General features: G+C 36.4%; 1 protein-coding gene across 3 annotated transcripts; it reads right to left on the bottom strand.

Annotated features, from left to right (window-relative positions):
* Window positions 1-1,921: 1,921 nt before the first annotated feature.
* On the bottom strand, window positions 1,922-25,547 carry SLC25A46 (solute carrier family 25 member 46). Of its 3 annotated transcripts, none has more exons than XM_037011926.2 (8): window positions 23,476-25,547; window positions 21,195-21,237; window positions 19,833-19,890; window positions 17,580-17,657; window positions 17,025-17,125; window positions 9,667-9,723; window positions 8,412-8,469; window positions 1,922-5,925 (listed from the first exon to the last, which is right to left on the bottom strand). In XM_037011926.2, exons 1-8 carry the CDS (start codon window positions 23,999-24,001, stop codon window positions 5,347-5,349), a joined length of 1,500 nt encoding a protein of 499 aa, XP_036867821.2. In that variant the 5' UTR covers window positions 24,002-25,547; the 3' UTR covers window positions 1,922-5,346. The 3 variants fall into 3 exon arrangements, with proteins under 3 accessions (XP_036867821.2, XP_017528609.3, XP_036867822.2); XM_017673120.3 differs by having other exon boundaries at window positions 23,716-25,265; XM_037011927.2 differs by having other exon boundaries at window positions 24,042-24,107.

Below are 25,547 nucleotides of genomic sequence, written 5' to 3' on the forward strand. Positions count from 1 at the left end.
CCTCCCACTGTAGACCCTAGTACGGATTAAGCTGAGAAACTATTCGTCAGTTAGTGAGAACCTTTAGTCCTTCTGTTGGATGTCACTATTAAATCCAAGGCAAATTTGGCCTGGTGACCAGTCTAGGAGTGCAGGAGTCAAATCCTAGAGCTATGCTACTTACTAACTGTATGATCTTGGGCAGAATTCTTAAACCTTGCACCCTCAGTTCCTGGGTTTGTGAAATGAGATGCTGTTAGTCCCTGCTCTCCAAGGCTGCTGTAGAGAATATATGAGATAACACATTTAAGTTCTTAATGATCTGGGCATTATACTAGGTACCCAATAAATATTAGCCATTACGCTTTCATAAAGAGAAGATCCTATTAGACTATCTATTCTTACAGGTCCCGTTATGGGGAGACACTGAACTAAATTACATGAAGTAGGTTTGATTTCTGTCTTTGTAGTTAGTTGCTTAACTTTGAGGAGCGGCTCTATGTTGGAGCACTGTTTTATTACTTAGCCAGGCCATTTACGATTCTGCCTTATCTGTCACTTCTGCTTGCCCTGAGCTTAAGATCAGTCAGTGGGGAAAGTTTAGGGTCTTCTCAGTTCTTTTCTGACTTCTCTTGTCCTGGGCACATGCATGGCTTTCTAAATTCCCCAGCATACATGACCACTTTTGAATGCCCTAGTTTCCCACAGAAACTCTCTCCCAGGCTTTTCCTCTTGTTCAGACAAGTCTATTGTATGTCTCAACCCAAGCATAATTCTTTGTCCCATGAGGCTGTGGGTTTTTCAGATCACCTTACAATGTTTTTAAGCAGTGACCACCAATTTTCTGCCCTCAGTGGAGTTCCAGTTGGAGAAAACAGATAAGCACCTTGTTCCTTCAGGTAGCCAGCCCCTGGATAGGTTAGTTCAAGTAAACACAGCAACTTGTGAATACTGTCTGCTTTATTCCTTCCACAACCAAGGACCAGGTCTCACTACGGCACAAGGGCTGTTGTGTTCAAGCCTGCCATAGATCCCAGGAGACAGGTAGGGGCAAAAACAAGTAAAAACATAAAGTTTTCCTAACATTGAGTTGGCTTCCTCTTAATTCTGCATTCAACTTGGTTGCTGTAAACTTTGGTCCAGAGTTCTGACAGTTTCTGGTTGTTTAAGTTTCTACAGAGGGACAGAAGTTTGGAGCTGCCTACTCACCATCTGCTGTTGTCATTCCCCCAGTTGCTTAACAGTGGACAAATCACACTTCTCTGTATCTATTTCTTCCTAAATGGCAACACTCAGAAAATAACTGAGGACTGTTATAAGGACCAAACATGGGTATGTATAAGGCTTTTACAAAATAAAATGTATATGACACCTTATTTTTTAAAATGTTGCCTTTTTTGTAGGCCACATCATATTTACATCAGGATTTTTTAAATGGTGGGCCAAAAATATTAACTTTAGATATGTTTTTCTTGATCTTCATTTCTACTGTTAAAAAATAAAGACAGAGGCCCAACGTGGTATCACTTCTGCCAGGCCAAGTCCCCAAATCAGAGCCTAATACCCAACTTGATTGTAATTTCAACCTCTCCCAGAAATGTAGTCAGTCAGGAATTATCTGGTCAACATCAATAAGATAGTATCACATGTCTATAGTATGATCTTTTAGGAAAATAACTAGATGTATCCATGCCATACCACTTGATGTACTGATAATGTAACTTTTGTACACATATCCCATTGTAGAGGAAGTATTTAAGATAAACCCAAAGGGGGTTTATCAGAACACACTGATGGGCTGTGCTCAGGCCATGGTGCTCAGTAAGACTATGAATAAACTCTTTCTGATATTTAAGTCATGTTGATTTCTACCTACAAAAATATCTTTTCTTTTACCACCAGCCTGAGTAGTTCTCTAGCATCAGTAAAAGAAAAATGCTGGTTTTATTTCAACATTTTATTGAACCTTTTCATATTACACAATTTACCTAAAACATTTAAAATACTAGTGAGACAAAAAAAACAACTTAAAAAAACACACACACATAGAGACAAAACACCTCTTCTAGCTGAGGTAATATTGTGTAAGATTCATTGTCAAGTCACACATTTTTATTACTGTGCTATACAACCTGGTACCAGATTAATGATAATTACTCAGAAGAAAGACATTATACATCCAGTTTATATTAGAGAAAGCAGCAGAAGAGTGCAACTATTTGAAAAAGTGCCAAAGTATCGCTCAAATTCAATTGCAACCTGAATCATTTCTGAGATTACTTTATTTGCTTATTTATTATTGAAAATAATTGCTTCAAACCTATCTTTCCAAGAGCTGGCAGAATAGACTTATGTTCCAAAAGATCAAGTATGCAAACTGAGGGCAAACATCCTCCACCGTCTGTTAAAAATATATTAAAGCAGCGTGTTTTGTTTTATTTTCTGAGCAGATGTATGAATACACAGAACTATTGAAGCGTTTGTGCCCAATCAGCAAAGTGAGTGCTTCATGCAGTTGGTACGAAGCCAGTGCTAAAAAGACAGATGTGAGTAGTCTGACATATCTGCAAAAGTGAGCAAGACCTCTTACCTCTCCAGTGAATTCTGGAAACACTGGCTGAATTATCAAGTCCCCCAATCTATGACCATTTTGGAATTTGCTTGATTTTACTATTTCACTTTTATAACTAGAATGCTGAGAGTTTGGAGGCTTGAATAAATGTTATAAACCTAGGGATTATTTTTCAAGGGCCCATAGAGAAGGGTGTCAAGGAAGAGATTTACATACAGATTTAGTAAATCAATTCATAATTCACTTAACACAGTAAAATTAATATTTACCAGGTTTTTCAGTTTACAGTTCAACTGATTTCAGACTATCTTATTTAATAAAGAAATCCTGGAAGGTAAGGCAAGCACATCATACTAGCTCTGCAACCAAACTCTGGCTTGTGAAGACCACTGGGCCCACAGAACATTTTAGAAGAATCTTATTCATGATACTATCAATCACACTGAATTAAAAAATATTCTGAGCTATTATGATGTTAAGAAATATAGCCTATGGATATTTGATTTTGGCACCTATCTGCTAAAGTAAAGCAATTTTAAAAACAGAAAGAGTAAGTCCAATGTTTCATGTATTCCTTTCTAAATTCAGTTAAACGCATTTAGCCAGCATTTAAGTGCTTGGATTTGACTTTATATTTTAACTAATTTGGAATGACAATAAAAAATAATTAGCAACTTACTCGCTACATTTCAATTTTAGTTATGTTAATTTGTATTCTTTCTCTAGAGACAGAAAATAAAACCAAACTTACTTTTGTGTGGTTCAGACTATCAGTCTTGTCATGATTCTAAAATGAAGGATTCATATAACTGAATCTTCATGCTAACTTCCATCAAAGAATCTTGAAATATCTATTTTTTATCTTAAAGGACTCCATGGATTTTCACTAGTAAATACTTGATTCCATTAAGATTCTGTTCTAGAAATATTGATACTTGAAATTTTCTGAAGTTTACTCTTACTTAAAACCATCTTTTTGAATTCAATAAAAACTAAATAAAGGTTTTTAGGAGATTATAGTATAAACATCTAAAAATTTACTTAGCAGCTCAAAAGCAAAGAAAACAATTTAAATGCCATAGGCTGGACAAAATAAACCATAATCTAAAAAGATTACCCATAAAATATCATATATGCTCAGTGGTATTTAATTTTATTTTCCCTCTCTTGGTAGAATTTAAAAATGGGAAGTTTATGTGCTTTAGTAAAACACACACACACACACACACACACACACAGAGCACAAGACAGTAGAGACAGCTGCTATTTAAATACTGCTTCATACTTTTTGGATACCATTTTTTTGGTTCCAACACTATTAATAACAAAGAGTAACCATTTTGCTGACATTTAACCAGTAAAATAAATCTCAAGTTTGTATCCATTCTAGGTTGGATGACAGTGTGAAGTCACTGCACTTCAATGTGCTAAAGGGTTCATAGTAAAACTGTGATCACTCTCGTGAGGAAATAAAACTTTAAAATGTTTAATGATGGATCAGTCAAACGTATATCACTCTACTAATATAAAGAGATTTACCCACCAAATTCAATTTAGGAACAGACAGAATTTTATTAAACTGGTGAACAATTTTTTTGTTATTGTATGTTGAGACTTAACTTCTTTTCCTCATCCATAAAAAGCAAGTACAAACTCCCTTTTGTCAGTGTTCATCCAAACAAGTTTAAATAAAAGGCGATAAAGATAAACCTGCTTTTCCCTTTACTTATTACCTAGGTTGGAGAATGAAACTATGAAGAAAAACTGCTCAAAAACCAAAACTGTAGCCATTATTTAATGATGATTATACAGAAGGCAAGAGGCACAGTTTTAATTGTGTCTCCTCTAAGACACAAGTCATTCAGAAATAAAAGGTCAGTGACGTTCCTTTTAGTAAACAATTTATGATGTGGAAACAGTAATAGTCATGATTATTTTCTATTCTCTCTCTCTTAAGACTGATTCTAAAAACAACCTGATGATTCACATAATTATGTAAGCAAGTCAAACTTCATAAACGTATGACAGATTTTAAGTTGCTGGCATTGAAACATTGGGTTTAGATATGAACAAGTGTGCTATTAGCCTTAAATCTTTTGGGTACTTTGGCTTATAATGTTTTATTCTGATACTCAGGCAGAAAGTATTATGACTTCATTTTATGCAATAAGCTGATCTAAGAGTGGAAAATGTGCATGGATGAAGAAAATTCCAAGCTATATGTGTGTACATAAATGGCTTTATGTATATATATAGCCATTACAAAGTTTCAGAGGGACAATGCAATTTAAAACCCCACTCCTCTTAATAGACAGGCTGCCAAATCTCATCCTTCTCATCTTTACCATGACATATTTACTTGCTTAAAGGTAAATTGTGACCTCCTGCTACTATATATTAAGGATAACATATCAAGATCAATCTAGAAGGTGAAATAAACAGGTAATAAATATTAAAGTCAGATGGAGTAAATTGAACTCTGTGAAATTTTATGTTCACTGACAAAGTTTGCTTCTGCCCAGGATCATTTTTTAGTTCAGCATAAGTGCTATGCTAGCTAGAATTTAACTCATATACGTGTTACATTTACTCAGTTTTCAAACTTGGAATACTTAGATCCAAAATATATACCTATGTTTTAAAGAAAAAATGAAGAGTCAATATAATCAGCATGGGCTTTTCCTACCAGTTTTAGTTTCTCATCCAATTCCCCCCTAGTAGTTCACCTTTATCCTTCATAATTTTACTACAAAGTATTCACATTGTGTCTTTTAGACTAACTGGGAACTTAAATCTCACACACTGTTTTGAAGAAGGGTAGAGTAAATAACTTTGGTAATCTGTAAAACAGCTGCATGCAGTGTGTACTGTATTATAACAGTGCCAAACCCTTTATAAAAACCAAGCGTTCCTTCCTCCTGCCTTATGGTATTGATACAGTCTCTCATTCCCTCGTACTGTGTGTTAATTGGAAGCACTTCATAGCCAAGGTCTGTATTGTCAATTATCGTGCGTGTTCCTTGAATGTGAAGGCGGTGCAAAACTGTTTCCATTGGGTAAAGAATAACATCAGAGCAAAGACTGGCGGCAAAGTTAGCAATGAGTTCCGGAAAATAAGCATCCAACATACTCTGCACCGGGCTTGGGCTGTCAGCTAGGTGGCTACTGTAAGTCTTTCTTTTTAAAATCAGCAGGACAAATTTCTGGATGACTGAGCTGATGATGTAATGAAGAACCCCATGCAGCACCGTAGGGAAGACCAGGGAGAGAAGCGGGAGTAGTCGCTTGCTATGAGGCACCCCCATGCCTATCACTCTTCCAATTCCTTCTTTAACACATTCCAAAATTCCAGTATTATCTCGGATTATCTCACTCTGAAATAAAAATGATGACACGAGTAAAAGTTAACATTTGCTTCTTTTTGCTACAAGGGTGGACTTTGGTTCCTTTTAAACCCTAATTTATTGACTAAAGAGGGAAAACACATCAAGGGTTTGGCAAACTTCAAACTTCAAATCTAGACATTGGATTCTTTTTTCAAGTGAAAATTCATAACATAGTTAGCAGTAAAGCTGGGAACTATTCTTAATTGGTAAAGAGAAATAAGGGAGGTGTGTAGAGGGGGACATACCAGTTTCCCCACCCTCAGGAAACTCCTTAGAACCCACTTGGAAGAGCAACAACTACATGACACCAAAGAGGTGTATAGTGCTTAGAGTTCTTAAGTAGCATGGGTTTAAATCCTGCCTCCATTGCTTACTAGTTATGTGTCCATTATGTGTCCATGGGCAAGCTACTTCCCCTGAGTCAGTCACCATTCTATAAAAACGGGATTAGTACTACCTACATTTTATGCAGAGTTGCAAGGAGTATTAAATGAAGAAAGGCCTGGCTCCCAGAAGGCACTCAATAAATGTTAGTCATTGTCTTCCACATCTCTGCCTTTGCACAGTTTTGGAAGTCTATATAACAGTTTGTGATACAGATTATATAGGCATGGATAGGCCAAAAAGGAATAGCTAAGAGGTCAACTGTGCTGTAGCAGTGACTGAAGACAACAGTATAAAATGAAGTTAAAACTGTAGTCAGGGGCCATATCATGCCACTGCGTAGACTGTGGCTTCTAGTCAGATGGGAAATACTGACTACAACTTATGCTACACTGGCTGTTGTGCAGAAGTGGACAAGAACGGAGGCTGAGAAACCAGTTAAAAGTTACTTATACGGGAATTACTCATGGATTGGATTTGGAATATGAAAGAAAGAAGTCAAGGATGACCTCAAGGCTACTGAGCAGAGGAAGTAGAGGAAAAGTAGTGCCTTTTACTGAGTTGGGAGGTACTGCTGGGGTAGCATTTAGGGGAAGAAGATCAAGAGTTTAGCAATGTTAAGTCTAAAGTGTAAACTCCAAGTAGGTTTACAATGTAGATTATAAGGAAAAGGTCCAAGCTGGGCATATGAATGTGAGAGTTTCAGTAACAATATAGGTAAAACCATGAGATGAAAATGAGCTCACCTAATCTACTAATCCATTTCCTTATTTCTGACCCTTGATCCCTTCCCACTGCAGTCTATTTTCAACATACCAACCAAGGACTCTAAGACATAAGTCAGATCACATCACTCTTGCGCTCAAAGACTTTCTGTCTCCCTGGGCAGGCCAGTTATTACAATGGTCTCCAGTGTCCTATATGATGTCTCCCTCTTTCCTCTCGGACCTCATCTCCTCCTGTTCTCTCCCTTGCTAAGTTAAATCCAAGTATATTGGCTTCTTTTTTGCTCCTCAGACATGTACAACACAATCCCACCTCACAGTCTTTGCACTTGCTTCCCTTTGCTTAACACGTTCTTCTCCAAAACATCCATGTTTATGCTCAGACCTTTACTCAAATGTCACTTTCTCAGGCCTTTCCTCATCTTAAAAAAATAGTATACCTGTTAACTAAACCTCAACACAATGCCAAATGCATGGGGGTAGGAAAGCATATCTGAGTAGCAAGACATTAACCTTAGTTAACTGAAGTTAATTCTAAAAAAATAAAAAATAAAAAAATCAACAATGGGGTCAGAAAAGCAACTAAGTGGAAGAGTAATTACAGGAAGAAAGGCTGCTCAGTGAGGTATTCATGCAGAGGAAACTCATACATACTGAAGATGTGATGTCAGAGGCAGAAGATAGATGGTACACAGTGAGTTGATTTTCTGTTTAGGTAAAGTCAAAACCATTTTCACCTTATAGTTTTAAGGGCAGGAATCGTGAGAGAAGTACATTAATTCAACGTACCTGAAGCGCCACCATGTGGTTAAACTAGTAAAAATTTAAAATGCTAGCAGGAGACTGCTTTAGTTTGTGGTACTTAACATACCACGGCATCAAATCTTTCTTAAAGGCATATTTAAAAAAAATGCTGTTAGTAAATTACCTATGGAGACTACCTGTTCATTGTTAGGATGAATATCCATCATGTTTCATTCTCAGGTAATTAGTAATTTATTGTCTATAAGCCATAACCATTTGAACTATACATGAGGTTCTTTAAAAAGTTGAAAAAAGCCCTATAAATTCTTTGTGTTCAGAACAAGACATAGGCTAGGTTTTGAGATATCTGACTGAAAGGTACAGCTGCCTATGGAAGAGATAAAAAGAATTAAAACTAGAAGTGCAAAGTAAGTTTGCAAAGGATATATACATACCAGCAATGTGCCTAGTATATATAATCTTTGATATATGTGTGCTGTCAAATAAAAATTTTTAGAGGAATATTGTCTTAAATTTCTGTTATACAATCAGACATACACAATATATTGGAAACTCCAAAAAATATTTTAAACTAATAACAGACAATAAAAAATAGCTCACCTGTACTGTTTCAATTAGACTTGCTGAATAAAAAGGCATTGCCACCACATAAGTCAGGCTGTAGAAATAAAATAAATTTATCAGTATACTGAAACGTGCTTATACCAAATGTTTCAATATCTTCTTTAATATATCAACATAATTTATATTTAAGCCTGAATAACGTTTTTAACTTTTTCAACTATTAATACCGATAGCACAAAGAACTTGTAACATAGGATATATTATTCAACAATTAGAGATGGAAAATTAAGTATTAATAGTAACACAGGGACAGTCTGGAAAGAAAATAGATTGTATTTTAAACATGTAAAATATACACTCATTTATGATTCACACTTTGGACGTCTACCTACATATAGCTGATGTAGCTTATGTATCTAACACTTAAAATTTAGGATGAAGGATCTATTTCATTCCTTGCCTTCTTAATGATATTTGAACAAATTCACTGTTCTGCTATTTTCCTATTTATTATCACTTTCTACTCCCAGATTTCCCACCCAGGGGAACAGCCAGTCTTCAATGGTGAGTGAAGTCCCCTTTTATTATTATAAAACAATATTGTACAGCTTTGCAAAGTTGTTTCCCATAACCACTATTTAGACAAAGTAATATTACAACTTTGCAAGCCTGCAAAATACAGTTATTTAAAATATATCAAGGCGGGACTTACCTAACCCTATGGGCCAGTTCCTGGCAAGTAGTAGTTCTCAAGGTGAATGAACATCACTAAGTAACAATGTGCTGGAATGTCCCACAGAGGGAGCCAGCAAGGTGGGGGGTTTCCAATTCATAATCTTCAAAAAAAATTTAAAAAGTGAAGAGTAAAATTGTAATCTACAAAAATGGTCAGTGTTGTAAAATCACTACGTTCCTTTAGGATAATACTTTAATGATGCTAAAGTTTTGAGTTTGCTCATCATCCTACAAATAAATTTCTATCTGTGTTTAATAATAATAAAATATTTTTCCTGGCAAGTGGGTTAACAAGTTGAAGACCTTTGCTGACTTCCTAAGGATACCAAAAAAAAAAAGTTTGTGATTTCAGCCTTTCCAGTTACACTTATTTCAAGATAATATATACTTCAAGATTTTATTCCTAAACTCTGTTACTTGTCTTTTGAATCTCTAGTACCACAAATAATTTATTGCTCTAATTTCCTTCACTATATTTAATAAGATATTTTTTTCAATTCTAACACTATAAAAATTAATGAAAAATTTCAATATAAATGACTCTTTTGATACCTACGATTTCAGTAGAAGGTGTTCTCCTATTCGTTTAAGATTCCATTTATGTGAAATCTCCCTAAAAAATAAATTTAAATAAAACAAAATCCATGTTATTCAAAGCCTCAAATTAACCCAGTTTTCAAAAAGGTAACCAATCTTTAATTCTTTTTAATCTGTAAGAGAAATACATTCTAATGGTGAACATTTTCTTTCCTGGGACACACTTCAAACAACTGCAGTGGTTTGAAAACAGAGAAAATATACAAGGTGTTTTCACATGTGTTGATACAAAGGGCTGACAGAGGAGGAGTTGTGATTATAAGAATAAACATGAAAAATTAAAGGAGGAGATATAAAAATGGTAGGTTCAGGAAAAAAGGATGAGCAGGGAAGGGAAAAGGAAACAAGGGATAGAATAAAGGGGGAAAAAAGCATTAAAAAGTATGTAAGAATGGTAATTAAAAAAAGCAAAATTAAGTAACTGTAAGACAGGATGACACATTATATTTGTGTGGCAGCTAATTTCCCAAATGCCTTTACTTGCCATATAACTAGTTAGTGGTAGAACTGAATTCTAACCCTGGTCTCTATGACTTGAAGTCTGCACTCTGCCTGCACTGCCTCTCATCCCACTGGGTACAAGAAGGAACCCTGTTAACATAAACAGAGCATGTATTGTCCCATTTAATTTACTTAGGTGAAAAATAGAGGTTAAAAAGATCACAGGGTCATGTTCAAGGAGATAGGCAAAATGCCAGGTCTGAACCAAGTCCAGGACAGTGTGCCTGGAGCTATTTACGTTAATTCTGAAGCCAGAAAAGAAAGGAGAAAAGGAAGAGAGCGCGCTGAAAGAAGAACAAAACAGGAGAAAGTTACATCAAGAGAAAAGTCAACAGGAAGAAAAGAATATACAGAGTAAAAGGGAAAGAAAATGAGGGAGAAAAAATGAAAAGAAAGGCAGATAGGAGGGATGAAAGGTGGGGGAAGGAGAGGGGTGGAATGCCAGAGAGAGCGGGGTGTGAAATAGAGACTCGCTGCCAGCAGGCTCCCTGACGCCCCCTTCTCTGCACCACGGCCACAGCAGGAATCTGGGAAAAAACACTTGCTATTTGAAATGATTGAATATGAAATATGAAAAACATTAAGAAGATAAAGGAGTAAACATATTTTATATTAAAAAGGTAAAGAAATTAACCACTAATAACAATGTTCTAAAAACCATGCAGTACAATACCATGAGTGGTATGAGAACTTCTTACATTTTTCTAGGAGACTGAAAGGTCTACGGAGAAAGTTTTAGATAACAGAACAACCATATCTGATTTATAACACCTTATGGAGCCTTCCGGGTCATATTCTAATTAAATCAATACTAGAATACTACATTAGGCCTGAACAACCACAAAAAAGTATAGCTAAACATTCAATGATGAAAATGAAAAATGTTAAAAAAAAAAAAAAGTTCCGGCCTCCCATCGTATTGACAATGACTTTACAATTATCAAACAAAACGTGCAACACAGTTTGTAAATCATCTGGGCGCTATTAATTATGGCCTCAGGAAGTATTACCATTTGTTATCCTCACATTGATTTTAAAGATGAAACTCATTAACATTAGGGATAGACAGGTCTGTGAACTCTATTTCTGTAAGGACTGTACCACTTCTCTTTTGAATACAGTACTAATTTCTACTAATTCTAGAAATCATTGTTTATTATAAAAGAGAGACACATGAAATTTATAATCAGGTATAAAAAAATGTGAGACTCTCTTCCTCATACTCCTCTACTGCAGCTAAAATGGTTACGTGAAACTTATTTCCACAGCTCTCAAAATTCAAACTAGCATATTTAAATGCTTCATGAAAGCAATTAGTATAAAAATTGACTTGATTAAACTTCTTTACATTTAATTAGCAAATACCAAAATATGTGTGAATATATTTAATTCACTATTTTCATAAGCAAAACCTGCTCTTGCAAACTCTTGAGAAGCGACTTGCTTTTTCCCAAAATAGTTCTCCGTTTGATAGATTAATATATGTACTCCCATGAATAATCAATACACAAAAGCAATGGAATTTTTCAGTAACTCTATATTTAAACAATTTTTACTTACCATTGTCTCTCTTTTTTCATGTGTCAAAACAGCTGTCCTCTTAAAAAAGAAAACTTTCCTTCTATTAAGCACAAATCCCTCATCTTCTGGCTACCTCTCCTCATCTCTCTTCTTCATAGCCAACTTTATAAACTTGCTATTTCCATGTCCAAACATCTCACTCACCTCTGAACCCACTCCAAATTGGTTTCTACCCCATTATTCTATGGAAAGAGCTCTTGCCGAGGTCCACATGACCTCTGCATCACTAAGCCCAGCGGACATTTGTAAGTCTGTGCCTCATTATCCTTTCAGTAGCCATTAGGCACTGGTGTTCCTCCCTCCTTGAAGTAATCTCTGCCTCCCACTATCCCATACTCTTCTGAGGTTTTTCTGCCTCTTTTCTGGTCCCTTTGCAGGAAGGACCATTTTCTGACCCAGCCACCTATTCTGGAGTTCCTATAGGCTCAGGCCCTCTTCTTACTGTGTATGTTATACTCCTTTCCCAGGCAATTTCTTTCATCCAATATACTGGTTTAAAACCCCCCAAATCTACTATCTTCAGTTTAGACGTCTCTGTATGTCATCCTTATATCACCTGTCTACTGACAACTCTGAAGAAATCCACTGAACTGGGGAAAGATTTCATTGTGTTTAAAATAGAATGTGTTTAAAGTCAGTGAATTCAGAGGAGTCCTTAGGAGAGACAACATGAGGAGAAAACTGTCAGATGTTTACATTGGTACAACTACAAATGGGAGATGAGTCAAACTGAGCTGGAATAACCACATGGGTTTTGTGAGCGACTAGACTACACACAGCCTTGGTTATAGGCGGCTCCTCCTGTTAACGATGTGAGAAATGCCCATGGCAGGAAAGGGGACTGCAGGGTGGAGCAATACATAGTCTGCCTCACTTCACCTGAAGGAAGGTTTGGGGATGGAAAAGGAAGGGGTATGGGCAGTAGATAATGAAGAGATACAGATGATGAACCTGGGTTACATACATTTTTTTGTAAGTATAAAACGGAGAAACTGTAAGCTTGGTGACTTAACAGGCACTACTGACTAGCTCATTTTATCTCACATGTGATCATAATCAATATAAAAAAACTAAATATTGGTGAATTTATACTGTCTCACCTGTTCTAATCAGCAATCACTATTAAGGAACCTCAGTCTAGGAGACTCCAGAGCTCAGTGCCTTCGTGCTAACATCTGTGAATTGCTTTGGATTACTGCTTTGCTTCCTTGTCAGCTAGACTTTGTTTTCCCCCAACAAAGGTTAACCCTATCCAAAGAAGTTAGAATTAAAAAAAAAAAGTTTATGCTGTACTTTAGAGAATGGCTTTATCTAACATCCAGATACACAAGCCAAAATCTTAGAAGTCATTCTTGACATCTCTCTCTATCATCTACCACCTTGTGCCCATCACCAAGTTCCATCAGTTTTACCTAAGCATGTGTCAAAATTAATCCATTTACACATCCACCTCAAAAGATACTACCCTGGTCCCAGCTGCCATTCCTTCTCAACTAGATTATTGCTATAGCATATGAACATGTACCCTTTTGTCCACTTTGGTCTTCCCACAATCTATTCACCTTTAAAAACATAAATCTAATCATGTTATCGATCTCTGCTTATAACTCTTCAATCCTTAAAGTGGCCTACAAGGCCACGCATAGACTGGCTCTTACCTACTTGTCAGCATTCCCTCCCACGGTTCTCCATTGTGCTCTGAGCTCCAGTCATATGAGCCTACTCAGAATTACTTGAAAACTCTCCATGTTCCCCCAGCCACATTTATTTACACAAACTGGTCTGTGCTTCCTAATTTATTATTATTAAAAGTTCCTACCTTTTAATACTTTCAAAGAACCATATTCTTTTCCTTCAGAGAACAAATCTCAATTTGTAATTATTACTTATTAGTGGGATTACTTGACTTAATGTATATCCCTCAGATTAAGGGATTCTAAGCTTCATGGTGACAGGTACCTTTTGTCTCCTCTCCTTATTGTATATCTGAGTCCAGCACAAGGCCTCACACATAGTAGGTACTCGAGAAATATTAGCTAAGTAAATAAATGAAATTTGAGTGGGATTTATCACTAAAATTATCCAGGTAGAATACAACAAAGATAACCTTTGGTGTCTTTAATAAGATTGAAAATGACAAAGAGTAAATAACATAGCCACACAACTGACAGGTCTACATGTCTACAGAGTAAGAAAGTTACATAATAAAATTTAATGAAATTCAGTGCCCTTCCACATTCTTTTATTGTCCTTCCCTTCAACATGGAGTTAAAGTTAATACTTCATCTCTGCTTTAGAGAAATGGCATTACTTGCATGAGGTACCAAAAATAAAAAGCAGCATAGTCAGGACAAACAGTGTTTTGACAGCAAATACAGAATGCTTTACCCTTTACCATATAGAAGTTCCTGAATTGGGTTTTTATAGAATTTTGTGTTAATAGAAAAACTTCAAGGACATTTGATGACAAGTGCTAGCTTCTGATCTTATCCTGTGATATAAAAAGCAATAGAGTAAATAAAGTTAGCCAAGAACAGAAATTCAGATTTTTAAAATATGAGTATGGAGATTTCTAGCTGGGCAAACACTTTGTTTTTAACTTTTAGCAAAGGTATATTAAAGGAACTTCAAGACTTTGAGGTCCTTTGAAATCAGCCACATTGGCAAAAAGCTTGATTATCAGCCTTTCCTGCCTTCATTTCCTTCCCTTTAAAGACTGGATCCCAAGATTGAGACACTGTGGCTATATCTTCAACTACCTCACTTCCTTGTCCATCCAAAAAATATCCTGCCAGGGGCCAACTTAGGATGAACAAGCCACTCAAGGTCTTTATACTATAGCAGGGATAAAGTGTTGACACAAAATCACAGAGTCCTAACAAATAGCACCTAATCAAATGCATGATTTCCAACATTATCTATTAACATTCCTCTCATATGGTCCTTGTAAGGCCCCCTTTCTGTTATGCCCAGTGACTGCCCTGAACGTGTATCATTCTTCTCATGCTTTCCTACTGTGCGCTCAATGCTCATCCTTCTTTTACCTGGTGATCTTGTATTCTATTCCAGAGAGAAGAGAGACCCAGAAGTCAGTTTCCCCAATTTCTCTATCCTCTTCCTCCATATCTATAATCCTAATTCTCCTTTTGTGGCTTCAAGGACAGTATTGTCCTATAGCTTTATTGCTCTTTTCTATTTGTTTTGGGAGCCTTACTACTCCCCTCAACTATACCTCCTACCACACATGCACACACACACACATACTCACCCAAACACTTCCCAGGATTCTGCTCTTGGTCCATCTTCTATCATCTAGTCTACACCTTCTTAGGTAAATTCATCCACTCTGATACGTAACCTGCCACAACATTTAAAGCTATGCCTCCAGCTTCAAATTTTCTCTAAGACTCTGACCCACAGTTCCAATTCATTAGACCTGACCCCGACGTGTCTTACAGGAATCTCAAACTTTTATCTATTGAAAATTAAATTCCTTATCTTCTTTCTCACTCCAACTTACTCTTCTTCATGAATTCTCCACCTTGATTCCAATGTAGAAATCTTAGTCACTAATGACAATTCACTCTCCCATACCCCCATTCCCAATCTGTCACCAGTTACCAGTTACACTTCAGAAATATCTATCCAGTTCATCCCTTTCTGTCTGTTCCATAGTTCATCCCCTTCTCAGTCTGGCCTAGATTACTATAACAGTTCTCCACAGTCTGTCTACACCAGCTCATTTTTTTAAGCACTATAAATTGAGTTTTTGCTCAATCAAAGCATCCATATATTAAAAAAGAGAAAAAAAAAACAACTTTAGATTTTCAACTCCATAGAGAATGAAACTTAATCCCTTACAAAGGCACAACCATGCTTCAATCTAGCATCTCAGCCTCTTTTTTTATTAAGGTATCACTGATACACATTCTTATGAAGGTTTCACAAGAAAAACAGTGCGGTTATTACATTCACCCTTATTATCAAGTCCCCGCCATACCTCATTGCAGTCACTGTCCATCAGTGTAGTAAGATGCCACAGAGTCCCTATTTGTCTTCTCTGAGTTACACTGTCTTCTCTGTGACCTCACACACACACCATGTGCGCCAATGATACCCCACAATCCCCTTCTCCCTCCTTCCCCACCCACCCTCCCACATACCTCCCCTTTGGTAACCACTAGTCCCTTCTTGAGTCTGTGAGTCTGCTGCTGTTTTGTTCCTTCAGTTTTGCTTCATTGTTATACACCACAAAAGAGGCAAATCATTTGGTATTTGCCTTTCTCTGCCTGACTTATTTCACTGAGCATAATATCCTCTAGCTCCATCCATGTTGTTGCAAATGGTAGGATTTGTTTCTTAAGGATGAATAATATTCCATTGTGTATATACCACATCTTTATCCATTCATCTACTGATGGACACTTAGTTTGCTTCCATATCTTGTTTATTGTAAATAGTGCTGCAATAAACATAGGGGTGCGTGTTTCTTTTTGAATCTGAGAAGTTGTTTTCTTTGGGTAAATTCCTAGGAGTGGAGTTTCTGGGTCAAATGGTACTTCTATTTTTAGTTTTTTGAGGAACCTCCATATTGCCTTCCACAATGGTTGAACTAGTTTACATTCCCACCAGCAGGGAGGATGGTTTCTCTTTCTCCACATCCTCACCAGCTATTATTCCACTCTATACATACCCAATGGTCCAAGCATCAAGATGCTTGTGATGACCTTCAAACCTCCATAAAATTGAGCATGCTCTCTTGCCTCTGGTAGAAATGTTTCCCTTCTCTGTCAAGTCAATTCCTACTCATAATTCAAGCTCTAGCTCAGGTGTCTGTTCTCTTTTGAAATCTGTGCCAATACCTCCATGCAAAGTATTCTTTGCTATCTGAAGGGTTTGTTTAATAATAGCACCAATCACAATGTACTATAATTTGCTACATGCATCTCCTTCACCAAACTGGCTACTTAAAGAGCAGTAATTGCTCACATACCATGTCTGTTCCTTAGTGGATAGCTGCTGACATACAGCAGTAGGAGCTAAAAGATATACCTCAATAGATACTACACCAGGATGCATTTCATTATATACAAATTGAGGAAGATATAATTAACTTTATTCTCTGTTTCTTCTTGTAGCTTCAGGGAAGTTCAAGTCCATGGTATTTTTAGAAACCAACATATTCGGTCAAAATGTAATATGAGGTCAATATTGAGAAAAATGCCAAAAACATACCTTGGCAAAGGTGTGAATTCACTGATTATTCCTTCTGCTCCAAGTGTGATTCCCTGGACAATAAATGTACTTCCCATTCCTTTCCAAAGGGCCCTTGGTCCCTAAAATGAACAAAATTCATTGTTATTTCTGTTAGTGTCTAAATAAGAAACACAAAAAAGATCTTATAACTTGGTATTAAATGTTTACTGCTATTTTCCAATAAGGTATTATTCCAAAGGACATTTTAGTAGAGAACTACAACTAAATTAATTCCTAACGTTACTTTAATATTTGTTGAATGGCCTACATTTAGGCCAAGATGTACACTTCAATGAATTAAATGTCTCTAATATTGATTAAATACTAGTATTTAATTTTGGCAAAGGTGTGAATTTTGATTATTCAATGACATCTAAAATATGTCATTACCATGTTACATTAGTTTTAGTACAAGAGTTAAGATAAATTTTATTAACTAAATTAAAAGCAATTAATGTTGCTTTAATTATCATTAAGGCCAAATGGTAGTTATATTATAAATAATGTTAATAGAATCTGTACACCAATCCTCACCTGAGTTTTGTTGAAGCTATACATAATATTAATGACTGTAAATGGAGTGAGATGATAATGCCGAGCATGATAATTAACCTGTAAAAAAAAGGTATTTCATGATTATGTTGTTACTATTTTGTCAAGAAATAACAAGGCCATGAAAGATATACAGTGGAGTTAAGAGCATAAACAAAAGTTCAATTCTAAAATCATAAATTACCCATAAGCAAAATTTTTCTTGGAAATGTCTTAAATAACTTGTGTATGACACATATGATTATATATGTATATACATATGGCTATATATAAACAACTTGAAGACCAATGTATAAAATACAATGTATGTAGACTATGTAATAATGGTTTTGTTTGATCTTTCTGTTTCCTTTAATACTAGTATTACAGTCTAGTGTGGCAAAAATGTTTATGCTATTTAACATACAGGAACCACAACGAATTCAGGGTTCAGGAGATTTCTGTCTCCCAATGGCAAACATTTCTAAAACTATAAACTATAGGCAATTGGTAAATTATGAAAACAGTATAAGGGATCAGAACCAATACCTATATTAAGTGAAATAGTAAGAGTATCAGAATGCATCATACACTCTAAAGGTATTATTTCACAAAAGACATTTTTTAAAGTTACTCATATGTATGAATACATTGGACCACAATTTAGTATTTTCACAATGTAAAATATATGTCTGAAACTCATTATTCTGAGGCTATACACATACTTAAATGGCTATTTCTCTATACTTATTTTTTGGTGCTAAGCATGAACAGCTCAATTTGTAATTATTTATATATTGTTTAACTCCCATTTTCAAAGAAGATACATTGTATCATAGATTTTTGCTACAGTGTGGTCCAGTGACCCCCATGGGGTTCATTACCATTTCAGGGGATCGACCAGTTCAAAACTGTTTTCTTATTGATAACAAGCATCAATTGCCTTTTTCATTGTGTTGACATTTTCAATAGTACAAATGCAATGGAGGGTAAAAGTGTTACCTCCTTAGTATGAATCAATGCAGTGGCACCAAACTATATTTTTGAATTTACTGTATTCTTCATCCCACTCACTTGTAAGGAGGAAAAACCATTTTTACTAAAGAATGTCTTTGGTGAAGCAGTAAAATATATCAGTTTTATAAAATGTCTCTTGAATACATGCTTCTAATTAATATTCTGTGTTACATAGTAAAAAAAAACTGTCATGAGGAAAAGACTTGTCTGTTGGTGTGTAGGCTGCACTAGCCACTTTTTTCATGGAACACCATTTTTTCTGGAAAAACTGACTAACAGATTCAGTTATTCACACTTGGGAAAGAGATATTCTTAAAAACGAATAAGGTGAGTTTGACTGAAAAAACAACCCTACAACATTTGTTGCCAATGATAATGTGAGTTTACAGGAAAAAACTAGAATTCTGAAAAACCTGGATACCCCATCAAGAGCTCACTAATACTGCAACAGTTTTTTGGTGGTATCAGTAGTGATTTTAATGACTTCTTTCTTAAATATACCATATAATCAAATTTCTTAACATTTAAAGATCTATATAACTTATAAAATCTACAAAACTTAGAAAATCAGCATATTTCAAATAATCAATGCATGATATTAGAATCACACATGGGTAGAAAGTTATTCAAATGCAGTATAGAGCAACAGATTTTAATCTACTACAGAAAAGGAGTATTTTTTTGTTACAAAGAGTATTAAATGATGTGGTGTCACATTTCATATTGCAAGTAACCTTTAAGAAGTTACTATTTGTTGAATTTTCATGTAGAATCAAAGAAGAGAATCTGCCAATTACCTGGAAAAGATATAAAATACTATGTTTTCAAATACATGCATGTATAGGCTAGACTTTATCTTCCAAAATGATGCATTTCAGCAGAAACAGATATGAAATATCTGGTTGTCTGCTATTATGACAGACATTAAAGGTAAAAACAGTAAAAAAAAGTGATTTCTGTTAATAGCTAATGGATTCATTATTTTTTAATGAATTAAGGAAATATATATTAAATTTTTGATTTCTGAAATATAATAAATATTGATAGACATAAACAAAAGTTCTTTTGAGAACTCAAACTTAAGAGGTATTAAAACCCAAAAGTTTGAGAACTGATATATTTTAGATTTTGGTACATTTCCCATGGAATAATGGTTACATGATCTCAGCCATTTATCTGAATTCTGTACTTCATAACAGTTAGGATTACTGTTTGGAAGTTCATAGAAAATAAATTTACCTGACATTGGCGACGTAGAACAATGCAAGGATGGGCCAAAACATTTTCTGTAAAGAGACTAAATAAGAATAATTTATATATATATATATATATATATACACACACACACACACACACACACATACACAGAATATAGCCAAAATTTAATTTACAACATATATGTATAGGAAGTCATTTTTGCTTGAAAATCATGCATTATTTTGTTTCCCATTCTTCAAAGAAAACAAAAATTTTTAAATGCCTAGTTAGCAAATCATTCTGCCAAAACAAAATTCAATATGAAAATAATCAAAGCAAATCTGCAAACTGGTAAGCAAGGAAAACAATATATATATAATATTAATATATATAGTATAAAGATGAAACTACATCTCTGTATGTCTGATATGGGAACTCCTTTCCTAGGTAACTTAAACACCCTCTTCTATTTCTTTCAGAAGCTGTCCTATGAACTAAGTTCCTATCAGAGGAACCACCTATTCTTCATGAACCTCATTCTATAAATTTTGGTTTTGAGGTACTTTTCACTTAAGTTCTAAGGATCTTAACGACTATGTTAATTGCTTATTTTATATATCAAGTATTTTTGGTGAAAGCATTCCCCACAAACTAATTACAAATGTGGGCTTAAGCACTATTACTGACACATGTCTCCACTCCACACACAAGTGAACAATAGCTTTAAGTATAAATAGTAGAGCTAAAGAAAAATTAACTCTAGCAGAAGTAAAATTTTATACACAAATTTTGTTCCTATTGACATTAACATCTTCAGGTTTAATATATGCAAGTAAGATCATTTTTATTGATTAAAATATTTAAAGCAATGAGTTAGTCTGGTAAGACTTTTTGCAAATTTGATGTTTTTAAGAGTATTCACTAAGGATCACATATACTTAAGATCATATAATCAAGACTGGAGGCTTTTCTTACACAAAATGCTCATCAAAATTTTTTTTTAAGTGGTACTCATTAAATAATTATAAATAAAACCTAGACTCCATGTTGCTTAATATCTTGTTATTATTTGCATGCTTAGGGAGACGGTTAAATGAAAGATGACTGTTTTTTTGCAGGAGGAGATAAGACTACATTTGATTTGATTTTTTGGATAGACATCTTTTGAAAGTTTGTTACACTATTCCTTAGAAAATTATTTTGTGATTTTCAAAGTGAACGAATATTCTTATTGTAAAAAAAAAATCATAGATTAAAATAATTTTTTCTGCAAAATATTATTCAGTATTTAATTTGCTGCTCCAAAGAATCAATCTAAAGGAAGCAATACTAATCATTTAATATTATAAATTACATTTAAAAAAATTCAAATAAAAACTTAAAAATCTTTAAATTAAACATTACCTTGCAAGTCCAATCCCAAATCCAGCAAATCTATTTAACTGCTCTAAAATAGAAGGAATAAGATTACTCATAACCTATATTTAGGTTTACTGTAAAAGCAACAAAAATATTTTTTTATTATCATATTTATTTGAACTCTAGGACCCCCGACTCAAATTCTGATAGGGAAAGTTATTTGAATGAGTGAAGGACTCTGTTGGGGCTTGTGGCAAGTTACAAGGCACAACTGCTGTTCAGCTCCACAATTCATTGTTGCTATGTGGGACTGTGGGCCCAGGGTTTCGCAGCTGTGATTTATCTAAAAAGATATTCTCATTTTTATATGTTAGCTTCCAATTTTAAAATATTGGCAACTATTTTAAAAAGAGTGAAAAGTGTGTGGGCCAAATCAAACATATCTGCAGACAGAATTAAGGCTATCAGTTTTCAACTTTTGACTTCAATTAAAATTTTTTTTCTGTAGAAGGCTTTGGTTGCTACTTACACCAACAATTTTACCTCCCATGTTGTAAAATTAGTCTTCACTGTTACTGATGGGAAGCATGTATGTTCAACCAACTGTAGCAACTAAAATACCTCAAAATTATTGAATTCAAAGAGTACTTAGGGTAATCATAATGGGTAAATAAGGCTCTCTGTTTCCTCAAGTTTTAAATACTTTCAGAGAAGCTGCTTAATTAGGTCTATGTAATAGGCTACTGGGTACATGGGAGCTAATGTTGATGGCATTTCTACAGTTTTAGAAAAGTTTACAGCTAGTAACACTCCTATGCATATGCCAAAACAGAAAAAATATTCTCCTTGACTAAAAGACTCAAAATCATAATAGTGAAATACCACAACTGAGACTACTAGACATTAAATTTCAGGTCTAGTACAATATTGAGAAGGGATCATTTTTCTCTCATCCTCACTCTCTGCTGTCTTTTCTTCTCTTTGAAATGAAGCAGTGCCCTCACTATTCTTGCACAGTCAGAATAAGGCCATGTAAACAAGTCTCAGTAAATTATTTGGGTCACCCTTGCCTTGAAAAAAAGTACACGGCAAATAAAAGCTTCTTTTGTCCAGTTAAGAAACTTTCCTCCTTTCAGCCTTTCCTTCTGTATGTACAGGTCATCCCCTAATACTAACAAAAAATTCTGCTGATATTTTCTGGCATGTGTTAGGAAAATTAACTGTGTAAGTCTCTCCGGCCTCTATCCTCCTTGCAAAATTACATTCACTAGCCTCTTAACTGATGCAAATATCCCCCTGGTTCTATTAAGAGCTCTTCCTCACTGTAACCATCATCAAAATAAAAATTACGAAAAGATAGGAACATCAGCTTTACTGCTTAAGAGGGTAGCTGCAACAATCATATATGCATTTTGAATGATTTTATTTGTAACATTCCAGAACCCTTTTTGGGACCTATGGAAAGAAAACTAGACAGACTGAAAAAGCTAATTGTATGACATTAAGTCACTGATCCTCCTCTACATCCTTATTTTTGCTCATTAGACAATATTTAAGTCTGTTCCTCCCAGTTGACTCAAATTAAATACATATTATTGGGCTTCCAAGTCAATATTTTAAAAAAAGAGAATAAAACTTACGTGTAGAATATGACTTAACAGTTAATGATATAACCTATTATTTTAACGATATCAGGACACTGGGAGGTGGCAGCCATTATCTCCATTTTATGAATAAAAATAAGTTGAGAATATCTAGATTACACAGCATTGCAATTATAACACAGGTCTTACAGAAAATAATTATGTCTTGATTTCAAAGTCTTATCCTGAGATTTTTCTCGGTCTTTTTAGTGAAGTTTTTAAGTCACAAAAATGAACGCAGTAGGTGGGAAAATTAGGAGTACCTTGGGGTTCAGAAAACTGACACAAATCCCATGATTAAAAGGGAAAAGGAAGGAAACGAACATTTTTTAGCCAACTATGTGCTCCATACTGTAACAGGTATTAAGCACAGTTCATTTTAACACTCACAAAACTCTATTATTATTTTATCCAAAACAGGACGGCCTCAGAGGTTAATTAAAATCCTCAGCTTTTAAGAGTGGCAGAGCCAGGTTTGAGCCCAGGCCTGCCTTTGTTGAGAAACTTCTCTTTCCTGGACACAAGGCTACCTACGAATCAGTTAATTAAATCAAGGAAATAACGGTTGTCACTGAATGAAGTATTGTTCACGTGATTCAGGGTAACGAATCCAATTTCTCTCTTTCTTGATTCAGGTCATGGGACGTAATACGCCAAAACCCCAAACCCCTCGAAATTCCTACCACGCAGCACATAACTAACGCAGGTGTCTTTTTCGGAGGCGATCCCAGAGACAACGCTTATGCGAGGAAAAGGGAGGAGGCCCGATTCTGGGGCAGAGGACGAAAGGACGGCAGAGGGTGCGGCGCGCGACAATCCCAGCACCGGAGGCGGGACCCTCCGCGCGGCTTCCGCGGTCTGCAGGCCGCCAGCCGCGGCTCTGCCCCTGCACCCGCCCCGGCCTTGCTCCGCTCGTCCCTCACCGCTGCTCTGGCCCTGCACGCCGCCGCCGGCGCCGGCGCCGGCAAAGGGTTCCTCCGCGGGGCCCTCGAGCGGAGTGGCGGGGGCGGGCACGCCGTAGGGCGGGCTCTTCTCGCCCCAGTGCAGGTTGCGGCTACCCGGGATGTCTGGGGGAGTGGTCACCCAGTGGCTCAGGTCCGAAGCGGAGCTAAAGGACCTTGCAGGGAAAGTGCCGCCAAAGCCCTGCTCCTCGCGGGCACCACCCCGATAGCCCAGACCATCGAACCCATCCGGTCGCCGTGGATGCATCACAGACGGGGCCGATTGAGCCGAGCCCCCCGGAGCCCACCACTGCTGGAGCCCCGACGACCTCCGGCCACACTGCTTCTCCTGGGCCACCGCCGCGTCCGGGGAAATTCTGACAACCGGAAGTCACGTTTAAACACGGACGTCTACGGAACACGTGATCATAGCCTCTTCCGGCGGCCATTACAGATACGGTTGCTAGGGAGACGCGGCGGTAACCTAGGGCCAACCCTTGAAACTATCTCCGCTAGGTGTTCCGAAATGGAACACCGTGAGAGTACCAAAGAGATGCCATAAGGGAATTAGGATGGGAGGTGCGGCCTGATGAGAGGAAGATGAATAAAGATGTTTTATTGGCGGGGATAACGCGTCGGTGGAGCTGAGTTGCTGGGATCTCAGTCAGAAATGTCCCGCCACACACAAAGGCCTCAGATCTAGGTGTTTTCCTTCCTCATTGGGGTAACGCCTCTTCCGCCATAAGGGAGCTCTTAGAGGTTAGAGTTGCGGGGTGTTCGTAAAGTTCCCTGGCTTTGCCTCCTGCCCTAAGCGTTTTGGATAAAATCTATAAAGAGATCTGGTTCAGTCCAGGGAACGCAAATGTACTGTAGACGGCTAGAGCAGGATAGAAAAGAACGTCGTTCTTTTAGACGGTATTAGAAAAGAATATCGTTCAAAATGGAGCCCCTAGCTGAAAAATGAAGAGGACGTCTGAAGAGTTCTCTACTAGCTGTTTTCCTGTGCCCCGTGGGTTCTTGCGGCAGGGTCGCCCTCCCTAGGTCTGACGAAGCCTTCCATGGGTTCTTCCCGCGTGCCTTCCTCTCCGCTGGACGCGCAGGATTACGAGGGCTTTCAGACGAGAACCCTGACGCACGATTCTCCATCCTCCCGGCGTGATCCTCTATTTAAGGTGGCAATTTCCCTCCTGAGTGGACTGACATTTTTCAGTTGGGTTGTGATGTGGCTGAGGCAAATGATTGAGTCTCACCCTTAACAATTGTATCCACTATAACTGGAGTACCAGTACCAAATTTCCTGACAAAATATCAAATTAATTACTGAACACGGCAATACAAAAATATTTCTCTGTTTCTTAGGAATGATTGGCTGAAGAATAGGACTGGCTCAGGGCCAAAACTTATATGTATTAAAAAGAGGAGGAGAAAAAGGCCTATGTATGTGTGAAATACTTTAAATATAGAGGTAATGGCATCTCACAATTTCACATCCCTAGCAGTGGAGAAAGGATGAATTATTAAAAGATGGACAGCTGGGTAGCCAGTTAAGGGGAGGAAACAGTAACAGCCCCACCTCACAGCTTACTCCCATATAAATTCCAGCTGTAATACAATATATTCTTTTTCTTACATTTTTAAAAGATTGAATATTGTGAGATAAATATTCAATATTGTGAAATAAAGAAAAGCTAAACACCATACGAGGGACCACCAAAAAGATTTCTAAGGCCTACCTATTGAAAGTTTCATTAACTCTGGGAATCTCAAAATGGCCACCTTTGAAAACTTAAACTCCTCAACTCTATAATAATATC

Source organism: Manis javanica, chromosome 1 (genome assembly GCF_040802235.1).
Source record: "Manis javanica isolate MJ-LG chromosome 1, MJ_LKY, whole genome shotgun sequence".
NCBI classification, from domain to species: domain Eukaryota; kingdom Metazoa; phylum Chordata; class Mammalia; order Pholidota; family Manidae; genus Manis; species Manis javanica.